Genomic DNA, 23625 nt, shown 5'->3' with positions numbered 1-23625 from the left:
ACGTAGTAGGTGAATATGGATTGGGGCTAAGAAATGAAAGAGGAAGCCGCCTGGTAGAAATTTGCACAGAGCACAACTTAATCATAGCTAACAATTGGTTTAAGAATCATGAAAGGAGGTTTTATACATGGAAGAACCCTGGAGATACTAAAAGATATCAGATAGATTATACAATGGTAAGACAGAGATTTAGGAACCAGGTTTTAAGTTGTAAGACATTTACAGGGGCAGATGTGGACTCTGACCACAATCTATTGGTTATGACCTGTAGATTAAAACTGAAGAAACTGCAAAAATGTGGGAAATTAAGGAGATGGGACCTGGATAAACTGAAAGAACCAGAGGTTGTACAGAGTTTCAGGGAGAGCATAAGGGAACAATTGACAGGAATAGGGGAAAGAAATACAGTAGAAGAAGAATGGGTAGCTCTGAGGGATGAAGTAGTGAAGGCAGCAGAGGATAAAGTAGGTAAAAAGACGAGGGCTGCTAGAAATCCTTGGGTAACAGAAGAAATATTGAATTTAATTGATGAAAGGAGAAAATATAAAAATGCAGTAAATGAAGCATGCAAAAAGGAATACAAACGTCTCAAAAATGAGATCGACAGGAAGTGCAAAATGGCTAAACAGGGATGGCTAGAGGACAAATGTAAGGATGTAGAAGCTTATCTCACTAGGGGTAAGATAGATACTGCATACAGGAAAATTAAAGAGACCTTTGGAGAGAAGAGAACCATGTGTATGAATATCAAGAGCTCAGATGGCAACCCAGTTCTAAGCAAAGAAGGGAAGGCAGAAAGGTGGAAGGAGTATATAGAAGGTTTATACAAGGGTGATGTACTTGAGGACAATGTTATGGAAATGGAAGAGGATGTAGATGAAGACGAAATGGGTGATACGATACTGCGTGAAGAGTTTGACAGAGCACTGAAAGACCTGAGTCGAAACAAGGCCCCGGGAGTAGACAACATTCCATTAGAACTACTGACGGCCTTGGGAGAACCAGTCATGACAAAACTCTACCAGCTGGTGAGCAAGATGTATGAGACAGGCGAAATACCCTCAGACCTCAAGAAGAATATAATAATTCCAATCCCAAAGAAAGCAGGTGCTGACAGATGTGAAAATTACCGAACTATCAGTTTAATAAGTCACAGCTGCAAAATACTAACGCGAATTCTTTACAGACGAATGGAAAAACTGGTAGATGCGGACCTCGGGGAGGATCAGTTTGGATTCCGTCAAAATGTTGGAACACGTGAGGCAATACTGACCTTACGACTTATCTTAGAAGAAAGATTAAGAAAAGGCAAACCTACGTTTCTAGCATTTGTAGACTTAGAGAAAGCTTTTGACAATGTTGACTGGAATACTCTTTTTCAAATTCTAAAGGTGGCAGGGGTAAAATACAGGGAGCGAAAGGCTATTTACAATTTGTACAGAAACCAGATGGCAGTCATAAGAGTCGAGGGGCATGAAAGGGAAGCAGTGGTTGGGAAAGGAGTGAGACAGGGTTGTAGCCTCTCCCCGATGTTATTCAATCTGTATATTGAGCAAGCAGTAAAGGAAACAAAAGAAAAATTTGGAGTAGGTATTAAAATTCATGGAGACGAAGTAAAAACTTTGAGGTTTGCCGATGACATTGTAATTCTGTCAGAGACGGCAAAGGACTTGGAAGAGCAGTTGAACGGAATGGACAGTGTCTTGAAAGGAGGATATAAGATGAACATCAACAAAAGCAAAACGAGGATAATGGAATGTAGTCGAATTAAGTCGGGTGATGCTGAGGGAATTAGATTAGGAAATGAGACACTTAAAGTAGTAAAGGAGTTTTGCTATTTAGGAAGTAAAATAACTGACGATGGTCGAAGTAGAGAGGATATAAAATGTAGACTGGCAATGGCAAGGAAAGCGTTTCTGAAGAAGAGAAATTTGTTAACATCGAATATAGATTTAAGTGTCAGGAAGTCATTTCTGAAAATATTTGTTTGGAGTGTAGCCATGTATGGAAGTGAAACATGGACGATAACTAGTTTGGACAAGAAGAGAATAGAAGCTTTCGAAATGTGGTGCTACAGAAGAATACTGAAGATAAGGTGGATAGATCACGTAACTAATGAGAAGGTATTGAATAGGATTGGGGAGAAGAGAAGTTTGTGGCACAACTTGACTAGAAGAAGGGATCGGTTGGTAGGACATGTTTTGAGGCATCAAGGGATTTCAAATTTAGCATTGGAGGGCAGTGTGGAGGGTAAAAATCGTAGAGGGAGACCGAGAGATGAGTACACTAAACAGATTCAGAAGGATGTAGGTTGCAGTAGGTACTGGGAGATGAAGAAGCTTGCACAGGATAGAGTAGCATGGAGAGCTGCATCAAACCAGTCTCAGGACTGAAGACCACAACAACAACAGCTGCTTTTGGTCACTGCATAAATTATTTTTTGATTATATTATGGTCACAGATGTATATTAACAAATTACTCCATTTTTAACAATATACTACATCAAAACTGATGGTTAAATCAATTTTTCCCTCAGTAGCTAACAAGGAGAACCAACCATAAGTCATTCTCTGTCACAATCAAAACTTCATAGAATGAAAGAAGGGTGTAAATAAAGGGACACACATTTTGGCTTGGAGCCAACACCCATTAGTTTCAAACAAAATGATGGTTAAAGTTTCAACATGACTTCAACAGTCTGCTTGCACAGTATCATAACAAGTGAGTCAGTAGGGCACTGATCAGGCTAGTTTTCAAAATTTTGGGGTCTGTGTTCATCTCCAACTTTATGCTTTTTTTATCACAGAAATATGTGGCATCATGAAGCACAGTGATTTACTAAGAAAAGAAATAGGCATTTAAAATCTTATTAAAACAGTTTATTAACAGTAATGGAAAACAAAAAACATATAAATTGCATAAAGAGTGTTCAAATGGAAAGGTACAAAATGTTGTAAGAACCAAATCAGCTGCAATTTTCATATGCTTCTTTGGGATAACATAGTGAGACACCTTGGGACAAACCAAAGTCAAAGCATGACAGCATGCAATAGAAGCATGCATCATCACCTCTCTGTAAAAGATTCAAAGCTGTGCCCTCAGCATGAAGCTGATGCTCAGCATCTTTCTCAATGTCTGAGGTCCAATACTCATCGAATTCCTTGAGTATGGATAAACCATTGACAGTGATATGCTCTCTGAGAAGTCCATAGCCTATGGAAGTCCATTAAGAGCAAATGGCCTGGGCTTCCCATGGAAGGACTGATTTTGCTCCATGATAACATCTGCCCACACTTCTCCATTGTTACATAAAGTGTAATGGCAAAGTTCCAGTGGGAACTACATAAGCATCCACTCTACATCCCAGACATGTTGTCTGGTCACAACCACATGTTTGGTCCACCAAAAAAAGTATGGCAAAAAGAAGTGCTTCAACTTGGATGACAAATTGAAGGATGCAGTGGAGGACAGGCTCTTGTCAGAACCAGAGAAATTCTGGGAACAGTGAATCCTTCAGCTTGTGAAACAGTGGAATAGTTGCACTCAGGCCTCTGGTGATTACTTTTGAATAAAGACTTCAGTTATGCCCACAGTGTTGTTTTGTAGTTTTTCTCTTGAATAACACTCATCACATTAAATTTCCTTGTATGATGGATGTTTAGCAATAAAAACATGTATCAACATATTTGTTAAAGGTAAGACAGTTTTGTCAACCTGCAATGTGTACATTTATTGACAATTGAAGAACTACATTTTCTGACTGCCCAGGTGTCCATTTTCTGTCACACAGCAAAGGGAAATCACATGTAGGAATAATTTAATTGAAAAATGCAACTTGATCTTCAACTGCAGGCACCAAGTTTTGAGCAAATGCTTCAATATGCCTAGTCTGGCATGAAATTATCACCAGATCATGAGGTACTTAGCAATGTTAATCAGGCTGCATTATCTGACAATATTCACATTAAAAAATGTGACTGTGGCATATATGCTTCCACATACTGCTTGAGGTGTTGTGAATTTTATGCAATGAATGTTTTTATGATAGATATGACCCTGGTATATGCATTCGTTCTCTTGAAGTATGAAAATAAAAAATTAAAGCAAAGATTGAAACACTAGAATTTATATGTTTTTCACTTACAGTTATTGATACAACATTTGTGATGATAAAATCTATTCCTAATAATATTTGAAATGTTTATTTCTTTTGTCAATAATTCCATTGTATTTCATGTCACTAAAATTATTGATAACACATACTTCTGCAACAACAAATGACTATTAAAAAATGTTTGTGTGTATGTGTGTGTGTGGGGGGGGGGGGGGGGGGGGGGAGGGTATGGCAAAACTTTGAAACCATGCTGCAAACCCCTGCACTACTAAAGAAGCACTTGTTCTCTCTATTGGGTGTTGACACTCAAGACAAGATAGGTGTCCCTTTATATTTTCAGCCTATGAAATTCTGACAGTGTCAGAGAGTGAACTATGGCCAGTTCCCCTCATAAGTGTACCATGTCTTTTTTTCAAGGGGTGCTAATTTCACAAGATATGCAAGACAGTTTCTATGAAGTTTGGGAAGTAGGAGACATGTAATGGCAAATGTGAATCTATGAAATTGGTTTGTGAGTCTTGCCTTTATAGTTCAGTTAGAGAATTGTTCACAAATAGCAAGGTTGTGGGTAGGAGCCCTGTTCCAGCACACTGTTTTAATTTATCAATGATTTTCTGTAGCTTCTGTATATCTGTTGATCCTGCGGCCATGTCATCAGTGTATGCATATATGTGTACATCTTCATTTACTCCAATTCGCAGTACTTCTTCAGTGGCAAGAATGTACAGCAAAGGGCTCATTGGATCATTCTGTAAGACTCTGTTTGATTGCAAAATGAAGTTCGAAAAAGAGAAGTTGTCTGATATTCTGATTAAGTTGTATTCGAGGATTGACTTGATTATTCTTGCCCATACGCTATCTTCATCTTCTCCCATTGTGGTTTTTAGTTTTCAGACTATGAGATCTCTTTACAGTAGGTCAAAGGCTTTGGTAAAGTCTATGAACACTGTGTAGAACATTTGTTTCTTTTGTAGCGGTTCTTTGATGTTGTTTAGAAAAAGCCTCACTGGTGTAAGTGTTGATCTTCCAAATGTGAAGCCCATTTGTGGTTCTGGGAGGTGACTGTCCATGCAGGCTTGTTTGTGTAATTATCTTTGAAATCATTTTGAACTGAGTATTTTGTAGGGCTATACCTCTGGTACTTGTTTGTGTCTGTTGGGTCTCCTCTACCTGTGTAGAGAAATTTTATTACCGAGTGTCTCCATTGGGTCAGTGGGTTTTCAGTGTTCACTGATTGAATCTCATCTCAAAGTATGCCCAGCTTAAGTGGTTTATGATGTACACTTCTTCTTTCATTATGACCCTTAAGAAAAATTGAGTGCATATAGTGTGGAAAATGTGCAAGAAACTGATTGGTTCCCTGTATCCTCTGTGTTGACCGGGTACATTTTGATCAACAGTCAGATTAAAAATGCTAGCTCTAAAAGGACCTAAACTTTTTAGTAAATAGAGATGGATTATGTCTTTAAACTGTGATGTAGGGTCACATATTAAATTGTGCTGCAGTTACTGTTTAGCATTTTGTGTAGAAATGGAAAATAACCAGCAGCCTACTCTCATTCTATCATTAGCTGTAGCCTTGGCCACTCAACTAAGTAATTAAATGTAACTGAACAGACAGAAAAGTCTACTCACCAAGTGGTGGCAGGAGAACATACACATAAAAATTGGTTATACTTATGCAAGCTTTTGAAACTAGTGACTCCTTCTGGCAGAAGGGTTGAAGGGTAAGGAAAAGGGATGAAGAAAAAGGACTGGAGACATTTAAGAAAAGGGCTGGATTTCAGAAATGTCACCCAGAACTGCAGGTCAGGAGAGACTTACCAGATGGGAGGAGAAGGAAAGACTGTTTGTTGGGGACTGCTGTGGACAACATTTGAAAATGTAAGAGCTTAAAAGTGAAAGACATGAGTTAATTAGTAAAAAGCTAAGTGCATTGTAAATTACAGAGGTGGGAGGTGGACACCAAAAAAAAGACAGGTCAGAAAATGAAAGATGTAGAAAACTAAAATGGAGTGAAGAAAAGAATAGCTGAGACAGAAGAAATTAACATAAATTAAGGCCAGGTAGGTGAAGAGAACCAAGGAGATGTTATAGTGCTAGTTCCAGCTGTTGAGTTCTGAGAAACTGGTGTCTGGGGACGGAATCCAGATGGTGCATTTTGTTAAACGGGTACTGAGGTCATGACTATCATGTTGTAGAGCATGCTCTGCAATGGAATATTGTGTGTTGCCAGGGTATCCCCTCTCATTATGCCTATTCAGATATAAATGATAATTTTTTGGGAGTTATGCCGATGCAAAAGGTCAAACAGTGTTTACATAATAGCTGGTATATGGCATGTGAGATTTCACAGTTGGCTCTCCCTTTGATATTATGTGATTTGGCAGTTACAGGGCTGGTATGAATGTGCATAGGGCAAGGTTTACAGTGGGGACTGTCACAATGGTAGCAGCCATTGGGTAGAGAGATAGGTGCAGAAGGAGCACAGGGTCTGACAAGGATATTGCGGTGACAAAAAGCTGTTCTAGGCACGGTGGGCAAAATCTCAGACAGAATGGATCTCATTTCAGGGCATGATTTTAGGAAGCTACTGCCTTATCTAAGTAGCTGATCAATATATTCAAGACCAAGTTAATACTGAGAGCAAGTGGTGAGCTCCAAAGTTATTTTTTGGAGGGATCAACAGTACAAGGATTGGATGTGATGGCACGGGAAATCTGCTTGTGAACTAGGCTAGTGGGATAACTGATCCAGTGAAGGCTGTGATAATGGTGGTGTAGTTCTGTAAAGCGTCTGCATCTGAACAAATACGCTTGCCTCAATTGCCAAGGCTGTATGGGAGGGAGTGTTCAACATGGAAAGGATGGCAACTGTGAAAATGTAAGTACTATTGTTTGTTAGTAGGTCTAATGTGGACAGAAGTGTGTAGATGCCACCAGCATGGGATTTTGAAACAGGCCATGTGAATTTCAACTGAGAGTAGGTATTTGGAGATTCCAGGAATTTTAACAGGTCAGCCTCACTATGAATCCATATCACAAAGATATCATCAATGTATCTAAACCAAATCCGGGGCTGAAGGCTTATGGCTCCCAGGAAAGCCTCCTCCAAGCAACCCTTGAAAAAGTTGGCATAGAAAGGAGCCATCTTGGTTCCCAATGCCATACCCTTGATCTGTTTGTAAATCTGCCCCCAAAAGTTAAATATTTGTTGGTAAGTATTAAGTTTATTAATGTGAATAGGAAAGATGTCATAGTTTTGGAATCAGATAGGTGCTGACTTAGGAAATGTTCACCAGCAGACAGACCATGTATGTGGGGGTTATTGGTATAGGGAGAGGTGGCATCAGTGGTGACAAGTAAGGAGTGTGGTGGGTGTGGGATGGGCATGGATTTCAGATGATTTAGGAAATGTCTGATATCTAAAAAATTGCTTTGGAGCACAACACTTGTGTCTCAGTATTACCCTAGTCTTGAATGTATTAATCAACTACTTAGACAAGACAATAACTTCCTAAAATCATGCCCTGAAAAGAGATCCATTCTGTCTGAGATTTTGCCCACCATGCCTAGAACAGCTTTTCGTCACTCTCACAGTCTTCAGACTCTAAGTTCTTCTGCATCTATCTCTCTACCCAATGGCTCCTACCCCTGTGACTGTCCCCACTGCAAAACTTGCCCTATGCACACTCATACCACCATCTATACCAGCCCTGTAACTGGCAAACCACATAATATCAAGAAAGTCAACTGTGAAATCTCGCATGTCATATACCAGCTATTATGTAAACATTGTTTGACCTTTTACAACAGCAAAGTCCCACCAAGTTATCAGTTAGGATGAACGGGCATAGGGAGATAGAGTAGACTTGCAACACACAATATCCTGTTGCAGAGCATGCTCTACAACATGACAGTTGTGACCTCAGTGCCTGTTTCAGAAATGCACCATCTGGATTCTGTTCCCAGACACTGGTTTCTCATAACTCTGCAGCTAGAACTAGCACTACAACATGTCCTTGGTTCTCCTGCCGCCCACCTGGCCTTAATTTGTGTTAATTTCTTCTGTCTCGGCTACTCCTTTCTTCACTCCATTTTAGATTTCTACATCTTTCATTTTCTGATCTGTCTATTTTTCACTGCCCCCCCCCCCCCCCCCCCACCCCCCCACCATGCACGATGTTTCGGCAGTGATTTCTGTCTTGCATATTATCCTGTCTTCTACCTTTAAGCTCTCACATTTTCAAATCTTGTCCACAGCAGTCCCCAACAAACAGCATTTCCTTCTCATCCCATCTGGTAAGTCTCCCCTGACCTGCAGTTCTGTGTGACATTTCTGAAATCTACCTCTTTTCATAAACTTCTTTAGTCCCTTTACCTTCACCACTCTTTATTCCCTCACAACCTTTTCCAGGGAGAAGGAGCCACTCACTCCAAAAGTTTGCATATGTATAACTTTCTTCTATGTGTTCATATGGTGAGAAGAAAAGTTGCTACCGTATAGTGGAGATGCTGAGTCACAGAGAGGCACAACAAAAAGAATGTCACAAATACAGCTTTTAACCAGTAAGGCCTTCATCAAAATTAGACGACAAACACACAAATGCACATGCACACACACACACACACACACACACACACACACACACACACACACACACACACACACAAACACACACACACGTGACTGCAGTCTCAGGCATCTGAGGCCACGCTTTGTGTCTTTTCCTGCTGCTGTTTGGTGAGTAGATTTTTTTCTATCTGTCCAGTTACATTATATTGTCAAAACCTGACAGCAAAGTAATTACTATTATGTGTGGGATCCACACATACATGTATCTTAAACAGTTAAGTTAGTAAGCACAGCCTCACAGTATACTCTGTCATTCATGAACAAACAAATAATCCCTTTAATGAGAGTTATGATTTTTAATGATACTGCTTCCTGATGAGATTCTGTATAAGACTGTGGTCAGGTGTAATTGTCAGAGTGGTGCTGTCTTAGTGAACAACACACAGTTACTCCACCAACAAACCGTGGAAACTCTGATACCTTGCTTCATTTAGGGGTGTTGTTGTTTGAGTACCAACAGCATTTCCTATTGATGTTATTGCAGTTTAAGACTTCCTAAAACTGTAGTTGTTATTTCTTGTCTCTTGCACACATATCAATACTGATTCCATCACAGGAGATATAAATGTTATCAAGTCAAAGAGGTTGCAGGGCACAATGACTCATGATGAGCCTCGCTCCTGATGGCTCACATGGTGCCACCACCAAGAGGTCAGAATGCCTTAATAAATGGAGGCCAGGAACCCCCACTGACATATCATTCATAGAGTGAAGACTGTTGACATCATGCTTGTGACATGCTACTATAGCTTGGCTACCCTTCCCTTGACTGGGCTACAGATTCCTATACAGATTATTATTTGCTGTGCACATAATGACTTTCCATGAACTTACAGATGCTCTAACATTATTTTCTGCCAACAAGCTAGCTTTCTCATGTCAGCTCCAATTGTTCTTGGTTTTGTGCACTTTAATTTCTGAGGTTGTTTAATTGTGAATTAATAAAACTTGTACATGTTGGTACAGGGGAACCAAACAAGTGTGTACAAAACTATTGTTGCTTACTTTGCCACCATAGTTGCTGACTTTGTTCTCACAGTTTCAAAAATTCAGGATATGTGCTTAATTTTGATACTTAGTTATAACACACAAGAGTGTCACAATTTTTACAGAAATAACAGAACAGAAACAGAAATGTACTAACACATTTTGGTGACAGCTCAAGGTGAAGTATAACATTTGAACTCAGTAAAAAGCCTTAAACTGCAAGGGCACTATGGAGTAGGTCAAAGATATGTAGAAAGAGTATACCAAGAAAATTAAAGTCGACTACATAAGGCCAAGCACCATAAAAACATAACCCAACCAAAGATTAATCCTCATTTGTACCAAAGTACTGCTTACTGACAACATTCTATTCAATGCTGCGGTCAAGTATAAAAGCCAAACCAGTGCATGGTAGCTCTGTTACCATCCCTCACTATAGCACTGCCACATTTTGTGAATTCCCAAGTGTTTTTGTTATTTACATCTGTAAACGTCAGTTTATATTTGAATTATAATTGTTGAAGATTAGCTACAGGTTACAGCAGAAAAGTGCATTCATACTCTGATATGTCATAGATGCTTATTTAAAAGCTAATGATGTCTGTGTTGTTACATATGCCTAAATGCCACTACTCAGTCAATTTCAAGTAAGTGGTTGCCTTTCTTCATTTTTGTTTATTGCTTCCATCCAAGTACTTCTGTTTTATTCAGATGTGTGATATTTTTGACAGTGCAACACTCAAAAAATGTCAGAATGGGAGGATTCAAACAGTAAATCACCAAGCAATTTTCAAAACTGGGCATTGATAACAAACTCACCTACTTATTCTAATTAGTTTCATAGAGCCCATCACAAAGGAAAATTGTCAGGGATGTGGAATGAACCAGAAGTACTATAGGAGGAGGATGCTACCACTGTAACTGCTTTTGAATGCTACATTAAGAACTAACCATGCTTAATATCTCAGTATTATGAGATGGCTAGTTGCTATTCACTATATGGTGGAGATGATGAGTTGCAGATAGGCTCAACAAAATAAGCTTTTGGCCAACAAGGACTTGGTCAAAAATACACAACAGACACACACACACACACACACACACACAATCATGCAAACACAACTCACACACATATGACCACTGTCTCTGGCAGCTAAAGCCAGATTGCCTATCTGCAAATCAGTATTTTTGCTATATGGTGAATAGCAACTATCCTTTTCATAATACTGTTACGTTTCATCCTTTATTTTCATAATTAATAGCTGTTGATGCTTACACAAAAAGGCACTTCTTCTATCCTAGACTGAAATGGTTCTAGATATGTGCCTCAATTAGAAGAATATTTGAGCTCTGCAAAAATGTTTTATTTTCTAGTTACACTATTTGACATTTTTTACTACTGTTACTCAACCATTGTGCACAAATATATTGTTCTTTACTGGTTAAAAGCACTCAATTAAAAATATATGTTTATTTTATCCAATATTATTTGGATTTTTGAATGAGTTAAACCATGGATAATCTTATAAGATGAGCTGATAGGAAAGTATGTTCTGAATTTATTTTACAATTTATTCTTGTTTTTGTTCCAAAATGGATAGTTGAAATCTGAGTCTTAAACATTTATGCAGAGCCTACATGAAAATAATTTCATACCTTATGGTCAACTGTATTATATTTGGAATGAAACTGATTTGTATTAAGAGCTTGAAGAGTAAATGTAATGATTTGGACATATAAGAATGCCAACTAGGCCTACAATGAAAATAAAATTACAAGATACTTCGATTATCATCTTAACACAATATTCTTAGTAATTGTTTCTGCAAAATAAATAAGGATTCCCACAGCAGAAACACAGGAAATCATTTTAGAAGATAAGAGTCCCTTATGAGTTTGTCATCAACCCGATGTTACACCTACTATTGTACAAAATACACTTAACTATACTGATTTGTCAACACACTCATTCACTTTGTCAGTTAACTGATATCGCAAAATCATACATTTGAAGTGTCATTTTCTATGTAGCTATTGATCCCTGTTTGTGGGTAATAGAGTTGGCAGTTATTGATCTGTAAAGGAATACTATAGGTCTCTGTTGGATTAGAAATTTAATTTTTCTGCTTTGAACAAGTTGTTAACCTATTTGACAACTTTACTGCCTATGTGTGGCACAATTAATGTTGCACCTGTGATCCATGTGTTCATATCATGAATTCACTTATATCACAAAAAAGTGGGTCAAGCACAAACTATCAGGGATGTCAATTGTGAAGAGTTCCATTACGATTCTATTCTCATTCTGATACCACAGTCTGTTACTAAAACCCTCTGTTGCCTGTTGCACAGTCATGACCTGAAGTGTGGAAGGGAATCAAATATACCAGAATAGCACAGTACTAATGTAGAGTATTCTATAAAATCATTATTATTTTATTTGTTGAAATTAAATGTGAGAGTTATCTGCTCATCTTTTGAAAGCACCTAACAAGTCTTTATCTGTACCGGGCCCTGATAGTGATTAACATTGAAAACTAAAGATATTTGTATTTTATCATACATTAACCTAGTACTTTTACTAGCTCTTTCAAACTTCCATGCTTTTAAATTACACTTAGCCATTGCAAAGAACACTCTTTTTTCACAAGTGACATGTTATATTAATCTTCTGCACAAAGAGAGTCCAAGTCTATGATAAGGAAATCTTTGCATCTTATGGATAAAATTGGCAAAGTCTAAACTTTATGCATGGAAATGTGTAAGTTATTATAATTGTTTTTGCTAATAACTATGAATTAAGAGTTTTTTCCATCTGGTTCAGATTATTTGGTGCCAGAACACTAATAAACATGCGTTATATATACAAAGTACTTACTCAATGTCCCATATGATACATGTTCCATCAGTACAAGAACTGACTGCCTCCTTGTTGGAATTAGAAATGGATATTGAAGATACAGCCCCTCTGTGTTCTCTTAAACTAGCTAGGAGCTTCTGATAACTTGTTTTCATCTCCCATATACGTATCTAATTGGAAAGAAAAGTAAGATTTAACTGAAATTATTACTTTGCAAAAACAGACAATGTCTGATGGGATACCACAATCACTGCTTATACAATGTTACTTATAAGCCATCTTGATTGCAAAAATGTTTATTCACATCAGCGGTTTCAGTTCCTCTAGAACCATTTTCAAATGTGAAATGATAATGATGCTGATTTACTATTTCACAAATACAAACCTTTTTTTTTATCTTATCCAATCAACATCAAATGTACCAGAATGTACCTGCAATTTCAGTTACAGGAGTAACCCGTCCACACACAGCAACATTCACGTGCTGTGTCACATAAAATTGGTTGACAGAATGCACATCATTTATATTAAATATAAAACTATTATCAAACCGGTGGCATCTGGTACATTTGTTACATTACATATTGTGGTGTGATGGACCTCAGTTGACTGAACAGCTTGCAGCACAAAATCGAAATAGCGGGAACCACGGAAGCAGACCGTGGAGGGAAAACAAGTCTACACCAGCGCCATGGATATAAAAATTGCCCTATGTTTTAGATAGTATAAAATTGATAATTTTGTTGTGTATTTTAATCTTGACAAGTACAGATTTTTAACCTTGACAACTACAGATTTTAATTATGTATTTTAGAGATAAAAGTAAATTAGAAAAATCTACTTAACACAGTATGCACATATGTAATGTAACAAATGTACCAGATGCCATCTGTCAATAATAGTTTATAAATGATGTGCATTCTGCCAACCAATTTTATGTGACACAACATGTAAAGGTTGCTGTGTGTGGCCATGTTACTCCTGTAACTGAAATTTCGGGTACATTTGATGTTGATCAGATAGGATAAATAAAAAGGTTTGCATTTGTGAAATAGTAAATCAGTATCATTATCGTTTCAGATCTGAAGATTATTCTAGAGGAACTGAAACTGGTCATGTGAATAAACATTTTTGCAATCCAGACGGATTATAAGTAACATTGAAATTCTTACATCTGTAAATTATGCACTGATTATTAAATCAACAAAAAAGTACCACAATTAAAATTATTTGAAATCATAGGTCTTATAAATTATGTAAGTTTTATCTTGTCATTTTGCCTTGATCACCACATTTTTAAAACTCTGGACTAGTTTTTTTATGCTCTGTATTTCTGTTTTTCTTTTCATATTATATTTTGTGTCTACTAACCTACAAATTCATATCATTCCTAAGGTGAACATTAATTTGTAGGCAATAATTACTCAAGAAACTGTATCACAGTATCTGCCATTCATGTTAATTTTCTCATTTTCCCTTACTTTCTTCAATTTTTATTCTTATAATCAACTGGTCAGATATTTTTTGTACTATTCAACAAATTTAATCTTTTTTTGTTCCATATGTTAAGTGTCTGAGCACGCTTCATAGTCTGTAATCTAGCCAATAAATTATTGACTAGCAGAGATCTGACTATCAAAAAGCGTCATTTCTGGCTGCACTCATTCCTTCAATAACACTCTATCAGTTTTAAGCAAGTTTGTACACTTGATTCACACTAACTCTCAGACTACAAGAAATCTGCACTTGACAAAAATAATTGTAATTTCCTACTCTGTGTACACATATATATCTGGTGCACAGGATACGGGACTCAATAGGGAAAAAAGTATTACCTTTATATTGCAAAGCTTAATGTTAAGAAGCTAAACACTTGTGTCTCACAAGCTTCTCTTTGTTAAATAATTTCTTTCCTTCTGAATCACCTCTCCTTCACTGGTGGAAGTGAACCCCAAAAATTATAAGAAGTATGTGGGTATTATTGTAAGTTTCTCTCAGCTAGGACACACTCTTATGCTAAACTGCCTGATGTGTCCTGGAAATCATTTCATGAACTGCTCCTATATTAAAATTTTACAGTCCTAATTTCTAATTTATTTTTACTCCATTCTCCTTTTTTTCCAATCTTCTGAGTGGCAATGAGTGTTGATACTGGGTTCCCACAGATGTCTGTTCTATTTGCCTCTATATTCACATTTGTGTACCCTCAGTTTTGGCTGCAGGTGCTTACAAGTTGTCTGTTATGCATGTTTACTTTAATCACTTAGTACAGCATTGTTATGATATGAATAAATAAAAAGATCATTGCACACATTAATCCTTTAGAGTAACTTACAACCTGAGTCTCTCCATTGTTTGTCAAAGTGTTTTAAAACACACATAAAAAAAGTTTTGCATCTCCTTGGCTCTGAGAGTTCTAGAACCTGTACAGAAAATTGGAATAGAGATTAGCATAAACGTCATTTGTGCCCTTTTTGTTGTTGTTGTTGTTGTTGTTGTTGTGGTCTTCAGTCCTGAGACTGGTTTGATGCAGCTCTCCATGCTACTCTATCCTGTGCAAGCTTCTTCATCTCCTGGTCACTAGTGCAACCTACATCTTTCTGAATCTGCTGAGTGTATTCATCTCTTGGTCTCCCTCTACGATTTTTACCCTCCATGCTCCCCTCCAATACTAAATTGATGATCCCTTGATGCCTCAGAACATGTCCTACCAACCGATCCCTTCTTCTAGTCAAGTTATGCCACAAACTCCTCTTATCCCCAATTCTATTCAATACCTCTTCATTAGTTATGTGATCTACCCATCTAATCTTCAGCATTCTTCTGTAGCACCACATTTCGAAAGCTTCTATTCTCTTCTTGTCCAAACTATTTATCGTCTATGTTTCACTTCCATACATGGCTCTACTCCATACAAATACTTTCAGAAACAACTTCCTGACTCTTAAATCTATACTCGATGTTAACAAATTTCTCTTCTGCAGAAACGCTTTCCTTGCCATTGCCAGTCTACATTTTATATCCTCTCTACTTCGACCATCATCAGTTATTTTTCTCCCCAAATATTATCATGAAAACCACACATTGCATGTTGTACCACCATACAATGAGACCTTCATAGGTGGTGGTCCAGATTGCTGTACATACCGGTACCTCTAATACCCACTAGCATATCCTCTTGCATTGATGCCTGCCTGTATTCGTCATGGCATGCTATCTACAAGTTCATCAAGGCACTGTTTGTCTGGATTGTCCCACTCCTCAATTTGGCGTAGACCCCTCAGAGTGGTTGGTGCGTAATATAGTCCATAAACACACATTTTTAATCTATCCTAGATGTGTTTGATAGGTTTCATGTCTGGAGAACGTGCTGGCCACTCTAGTCAAGTGATTTTGTTATCCTGAAGGAAGTCATTCACAAGATGTGCATGATGGGGGCGCAGATTGTTGTCCATTAAGAAGAATGCCTCGCTAATATGCTGCCGATATGGTTGCATTATTGATCGGAAGATGGCATTCACATATCGTACAGCCATTATGGTGCCTTCCATGACCACCAACAGCATGTCAGACCCACATAATGCCAACCCAAAACAGCAGGGAACCTCCACCTTGCTGCATTCGCTGGACAGTGTGTCTAAGGCGTTCAGCCTGACCTGGTTGCCTCCAAACACATCTCTGACAATTGTCTGGTTGAAGGTATATGTGACACTCATCAGTGAAGAGAACCTGATACCAATCCTGAGAGGTCCATTTGGCATGTTGTCTTTGTCTGTACCACACTGCATGGTGTTGTGGTTGCAATGATGGACCTCGCCATTGACATGGGGTGTGAAGTTGCAAGCTGTGGAGCCTATTACACACAGTTTGAGTCATAACACAATGTACTGAGGCTGCACAAAAAGCATTATTCAACACGGTGGCATTGCTATCAGTGTTCCTCCGAGCTATAATTGGTAGGTAGCGTCCATTCACTGCAGTAGTAGCCCTTGAGCGGCTTGAGCGAGGCATGCCATCGACAGTTCCTGTCTCTTTGTATCTCCTCTATGTCTGAACAACATCGCTTTGGTTCACTCCGAGATGCCTGGGCACTTTCCATGTTCAGAACCTTTCCTGGCACAAAGTAACAATGCAAATGCAATCAAACCACGGCATTGGCTGTCTAGGCTTGGTTGAACATCAGACAACATGAGCCATGTACCTCCTTCCTGGTGCAACTACTGGCACTGTTTGGCTGACAGATCCCCTCCCATCTAATAGGCGCTGCTCATGCATGGTTGTTTACAGCTTTGGGTGGGTTAAGTGACATCTCTGAACAGTCAAAAGGACTGTGTGTGTGATGCAATACCCACAATCAAAGCCTATCTTCAGGAGTTCTGGGAACCGGGGTTATGCAAAACAGTTTTTGATGTCTATAAATGATAAAAGGAACACACGAACACACAAAACACTGACTGGGTATTGGTGTTGCTTTTTGACGGCTAGGATGCTAATGATATTGAGACTGAGTGTCCAAAAATTCACAAGCAACAACATCTTATGGTCAGCTTTTAAATACTGCGTGATGTGAATAAATGTAATCATATGACACATTATTCTGCTGATGATGGCAGAATAAAACACCATTCCAAACTATATGAGAAACCAAGTTTTGCAAAGCCTTAATATTAGTTAGAGACCAAATATTCCAATTTTAAAGTTATCTTGGCATGGCACACAGCTTTAATCTATAACTAATATTTTTTAGAACAAGCATCATCAAGAAACAATAATTTCTTGAAGAGTAATGTATTTCATTTTATCATGCAAAAGGCAATACTAGGACATGTTAGTTTATCCTAATTTACATTAACATTTCACTGTACACAAAAATTTAACTTTCAGTTTTTCATTACATTTCTTGTTAATAAAAATGTAGTCTCCTGAAGAGAAGCAGAGGATGCAATCACTAAACTAAACTCTAAGACAAAAATGAAAAACAATGCACCACACAGAAATTATCTGGATGGGAAGGAAATAGGTAGATGTGATGTACATGTACAGCCAAACAAATGATTACAGTTTCAGAAAAAATGGATGATTTATTCAAGAGAAGGAATTTCACAAACTAAGTATGTCAGTAATGTGTTGGTCCTCCTCTATACCTTATGCAGGCAGCTATTCAACTTGACATCAGTTAACAGAGTTGTTGGATGTCCTTCTGAGGGATATTGTGCCAAATTCTGTCCAATTTGTACATCAGTTTGGAAAAATCCCAAACTGGTTGGAGGGGCCTGCCCATAATGCTCCAAACCTTCTCAATTGGAAAGAGATCTGGTGACCTAGCTGGCCAAGGCAGGATATGGCAAGCATGAAGTCAAGCAATAGGAAGCTTCACCAAGGGTGGTCAGGCATTATCTTGCTGAAATGTAAGCCCAGGATGGCTTGCCTTGGGAAAAAAGAGAGCATAGAATGTTGTCCATATACTGCAGTGCTATAAGGGTGCCATGGATGACAACCAAAAGAGCCCAGCTATGAAATGAAGTGGCACCACAAATCAACACTCCTGCTTGTCAGGCTGTAAGATGGACAACAGTCAGGTCGGAATCCCACCACTATCCAGGGCATCTCCATACATGTCTTCAACCTGGAATCTCATTAAGTGGAGTGGGACTGTCTTCAGTAATGAGTCCTGCTTTGAGCTGATCCCTGCTGACCAGTGAAGACACATCTGGAGACGCCCTGGATAGTGGTGTGATACCAACTTGATTGTCACCTGCCATATGACCCCACAACCTGGAATTTCACTGACTGGAGTAGAACTGTCATCAGTGATGACTCTTGCTTTTAACTGAGACTTGATGACCAGTGAAGACATATCTGGAGATGACCCAGACAATGGTAGGATACCAACCTGACTTTTGCCCACCATAAAGTTCAACAATGAGGAATAATGTTCTGAGGTGCCATTTCATTTCACAGCAGGACCCCTTTGGTTGTCATCCATGGCACCCATACAGCACAATTGTACGTCAATAATATTCTGTGTCTGATTTTTTTGCCTACCTGGGCTTACATTTTAGCAAGATAATGCACATCTGCACAAGGTGAGAATCCTACTTCTCTTTTCATCCTTGACGAACCATACCTTGGCCAGCAAGGTCTCTGGATCTATCTTCAACTGAGAATTTTTGAGGCATTATAAGCAGAGCCCTCCAGTCATATTGAGAATTTGATGATCTAATGCATCAATTGAATGCAATTTGGCATGGTATCCTTCAGGAGGACATCCAACAACTACATCAGTCAATGCCAAACTGAATAACTTCCTGCATAAGACCCAGAGGTAGTTTGGCCTGGAAGCAATGGCAGTAGTCAATTGTGTTGTTGTTTCTGAGTTTACAAAACTAATAGGCCATGACAGTTAATCCTAATACATAGGTAAAATGAAGACTAAGACAATAGTAAGGTTGAATGAAGTGGAAAGAGAATCTGTATTGGCAATACCCAACACACTGTCACAATACAAATTGTGAACTGTAGTGATCTTGGTGTCTACTTCATCACTTGAGCAATTATCATCATTAATGCAGAGTTCAAGATGTGATTACTTACTTTGTAGCATGTGCTTAGTTCACACTGTTGACTACTCTAAACTTTTATATCTTCTTGTGTTGCCCATTATGTTTAATCTGCCTGAATTTCTGGGACTCTGGCTCCAGAACAACACAAAATGGGAGGTACATATTGAATATTTGCAAAGAAAACTAAGCAAAACCTGTTACATGATACGGATCTTAAAAACTTGTTGCAGCAAAGCCAGCCTATTGAATGTATACCACTCCTATGTGCATTCTGTAGTTAAATATGGCATAATCTTCTGGGGTAATACAACAACAAATATTAAACTTTTCAGGATGCAAAAGAGAATACTAAGAATTATTGAAGTGGTAAACAACATGAAATCATGCAGACCCATATTCAAAAAACTGTCAGTTCTTCCTCTTCCCTGCATTTTTATCTACGAAACATCAGTTTTCATCAAACAATATATTGATAGACACGCAGATATCTTATTAAAAAATGAAGATATACATGCACACAATACAAGGCAAAAATCTGACCTTCATGTGAAACAGGTGAGAACATCATTGTGCCAAAAAGGCACACTACATACTGGGATAAAGATTTTCAATAATCTACCTAAACATATTAAATCAATAGGTAAACTCTGTACTTTTAAGGCTGAAGTAAAGGCATATTTGATTGATCATTGCTTTTACAGTCTGACAGAATATATAAAAGCCAAACAACAAAAATAAAGATGCATTATTAATATTCTACTTTGTATGTTGCCTGTGATGTTTGTTGTATTTAAGAATCTGTGCTAAATAACCTGACTATCTAGTCCTTAGCATTGCAATACAAACTGTATTTTTATCTTGTAAATACCTAACCATGTCTAATATCCTGTGATGTTTGTTGTATTTAAGAATCTGTGCTAAATTACCTGACTATCTAGTCCTTAGCATTGCAATACAAACTGTATTTTTATCTTGTAAATACCTAACCATGTCCAATATCCTTGTATATATTCTATAAATATAGGATTTGAAGGACTAAATAAATAAATAAATAAATAAATAACCAACTTCCTCCTCTCCTCTGTCAGCCACCAATTTCCTCTGTCATCTTCATACATTAACATAACATTTTTTTCATCTCACTTCCATAGTCTGTGATATGTGCCATTCTTGTTTCTTCCCATCCTGTATTCTATTCTTCAATTTTCTTCTGTACCACTATCTATCTCTTTCTTCACATCCCACTATTTTGCCCTGTCTTTGTCAGTCCAAAGATTCTATTTTCAGTTTCTCCTGCCTTTTTCTCTTACTAATAAACTACCCACCTTGCTATTTTTAGCTTCTTAAGTTTCATAACCACATCTGTTGTTGGGCTTAAATTGCTGATTTCCCTCACATTCTGTGCCCCCAAAAGAAATGTCTGCAATTCTTCCATTCACATCAGTTAATGTGCCACTTCTGTTATGTTTTGTATGTATTGTATTGCATGTTAACTGGGGACCTAGAAACCGCAGACGCAGTGGACCACAACCCCCCAACAACTACACCAGTCCACTTTACCCCTCCGCCGTCCCACACTGAACCCAGGGTTATTGTGCGGTTTGGCCCCCCGTGGACCCCCCGAGGGAACATCTCACACTAGTTGAGCGTAACTCCTATGTTTGTGTGGTAGAGTAATGGTGGTGTACGCGTACGTGGAGAACTTCTTTGACAGCAATCGCTGACTTAGTGTAACTGAGGCGGAATAAGGGGAACCAGCCCGCATTCGCTGAGGCAGGTGGAAAACCGCCTAAAAACCATCCACAGACAGGCTGGTTCACTGGACCTCGACACAAATTCATGCTGCGGACCAGGCACTTCTTGCCACCTGGAAAGATGTTTGTTAGACCACTAGACCAACTGGGCGGGCATCTCTGTAATGTTTACTGGTTTGCATCCATTATGTAAGTTCAAGTATTTTTTGTAAATATTTCATTATATTATTTTGTATGTGTATTGTTAGTGAGAAAGAAGGAAAACTGATAGGTATTTTGACTTTGGTGAATAACAAGAAGACACATATGAATGTATCTCACTATGTATCTTCATTATATACAATGTTGATACAAACTTTTCAGAGTCCTTACATATGGAGCACAAAATTCCTTATCAAAAATGGATTAACAGATAGTATTGCTTATTCAATTTGTTCCTGTGATCAGCTACTTACCAATCCTTCTCCTCCACCACTGATTAGCTTAGAACCACATGCAGTGGTAGCCATCGCAGTTACACCCTTGGTATGAGCGTTGAGGATCTCAAACATCAGTTTTCCAGTTTTAAGTGTGAACCCTCTTATAATTCCATCATTCCATCCTGTTAAGAGAATGTATGAATATGTTTCTCAAAATTCTTTGTAAGTTGTCACTTATAAGAGCACAAGTATTACATTACTCAATGATAACTTAAGCCAGTTTTGCCATGAGAATTCATTCCTTTTTTTAATAAATGATTCACTGAAGCTGAATCATTGTATAGTCATAAGAACTTGTATTTCTTTAGTGTTTCTAAGTATCAAAACCTCTTTAAAGAACAGAACATAATCACATTTCACATGATCTGCAACTATATCTCTCACCCTTCTCCATCTGCTTCTGGTTGCCTCCAATTCACTTATCGTATTCCATAGATCATTGCATTAATGAGAATACTCATAATCTTCCTCACTCAGAGCAGTACACACACACACACACACACACACACACACACACACACACACTCACACACTCACACACTCACACACACACACACACACACACACACACACACACACACACACACACACAGAGGCATGATTATTTCCATTTCAGAACTAAAGTAAAATATTGTAATTTATAAGTGAAGTATATAGCTCATTAATCAAGATAGTGCAACATTATCAGTTAAATATTTTCCTGTAACGTTTTTACATGCCTACTAAAAAAATGTCATGAGTTAAACTTCCTGACAAATTAAAACTGCATGCCAGGCTAGGACTTTGCCTTTCATGGACATTGCTCACACCAGTTGAGTTTCCATATCAGAGTAGTTGCTTCTTGCTCCTGTACTACTTCTTGTCTCATTCCACATTGCTGAAGAGTCTCCTCCATGATGATATCTATGGAATACATAGTGCTTTATTTTTCTGCTCTTTCCTTTCTAAGACTTTCTTCTCTCTTCCTCTGTCAAAAATAATGCTTCAAACAATGGAAACTTCAAGTAACAATGCCATTCTGGCTTAAGCTGTTGTTGGACTTGACAGTCATGTGTGCATGAGGTGTACTTGCTTATGTGAATGAATGTTGTGTGTTTCTCTTCTTCTAACAAAGGCTGTGGGCAAAAGCTATTTTATGTGTCTTAATTGTGCAATATGTCTTTTCCTACATTAAAAATATCACTTCTCTCATTCTGAAACGTTCACAGGTATTCAGCCACAGACTTCATCTAAGTGGCGTGATATTTCAGCAAGATGACTCGTTGCCATCTTTAAGCAGTCCTCTGATTAACTAGAATCAATTGAGCAACATCTAATGTTCCCTCCCATTAATAATCTCAGGCTTGTTGTAACAAACATAGGTCTGCTGGTGAGATCTCTGTTCTTCCTCAGCGAGCAGAGGCCTAGGCTCCTTCAGCTTCATTGCACATTGGATTTGGCTGTAGCTGTAACCATTTTTAACTATTTGTAGGTGTTGCTACTGTGTTTTCAAACTCTCACGGTCAGAGAGCAGAGCTGCAGAAGTGAAGGAATCCAGGCTACAGCTTGCAGAGACAGAAGAGAAACCCATGGCAGTGGAGATATATTTTCAAGTGTACGTCTTTCCTACCTAACAACCTGAAAGCTTTGTTGGGATCTGTTATGGATAACATAACACTCCACAGGCCCAGAGTACATTTTAACCCAATCCTGTGTCAGTAAATATTATGTAGGTCAGACTATTGTACAATACAGGAAAGTTGTGTTGATTTATTGATCCATTTTCATCTGCACAATGTGCAAGAAATATTTGGATTTTTTTATATTATTATAAACAGTTTTACATGTAATATACCTTAGTACATAATAAAAACAAAGATTCCAAGACTTACCAAGCGGGAAAGCGCCAGCAGACAGGCACAATGAACAAAACACACAAACACACACACACAGAATTACTAGCTTTTGCAACCGATGGTTGCTTCTTCAGGAAGGAGAGGGAAAGACGAAAGGATGTGGGTTTTAAGGGAGAGGGTAAGGAGTCATTCCAATCCCGGGAGTGGAAAGACTTCCCTTGAAATATGTCTGCTTGTGTCTGTGTATGTACGGATGGATATGTGTGTGTGTGTGTGTGTGCGAGTGTACACCTGTCCTTTTTTCCCCTTAAGGGAAGTCTTTCCGCTCCCGGGATTGGAATGACTCCTTACCCTCTCCCTTAAAACCCACATCCTTTCGTCTTTCCCTCTCCTTCCT

At 38.3% G+C, this 23625-nt stretch overlaps 1 protein-coding gene across 1 annotated transcript in view; it reads right to left on the bottom strand.

Annotated features, from left to right (window-relative positions):
• Nucleotides 1-23625, bottom strand: part of LOC126277870 (cilia- and flagella-associated protein 52-like) — a 99267-nt gene that overhangs the window by 20071 nt on the left and 55571 nt on the right. Inside the window, exons 9-10 of the mRNA XM_049977396.1 lie at nt 21370-21515; nt 12616-12767 (exon numbers count right to left, since the gene is read on the bottom strand). Coding sequence (XP_049833353.1) covers nt 12616-12767; nt 21370-21515 — 298 coding nt within the window. The remainder of the gene's footprint in view (nt 1-12615; nt 12768-21369; nt 21516-23625) is intronic.

Source organism: Schistocerca gregaria, chromosome 6, assembly GCF_023897955.1.
Source record: "Schistocerca gregaria isolate iqSchGreg1 chromosome 6, iqSchGreg1.2, whole genome shotgun sequence".
Lineage (NCBI taxonomy): Eukaryota > Metazoa > Arthropoda > Insecta > Orthoptera > Acrididae > Schistocerca > Schistocerca gregaria.
This window is presented reverse-complemented; position numbering and strand designations above follow the sequence as displayed.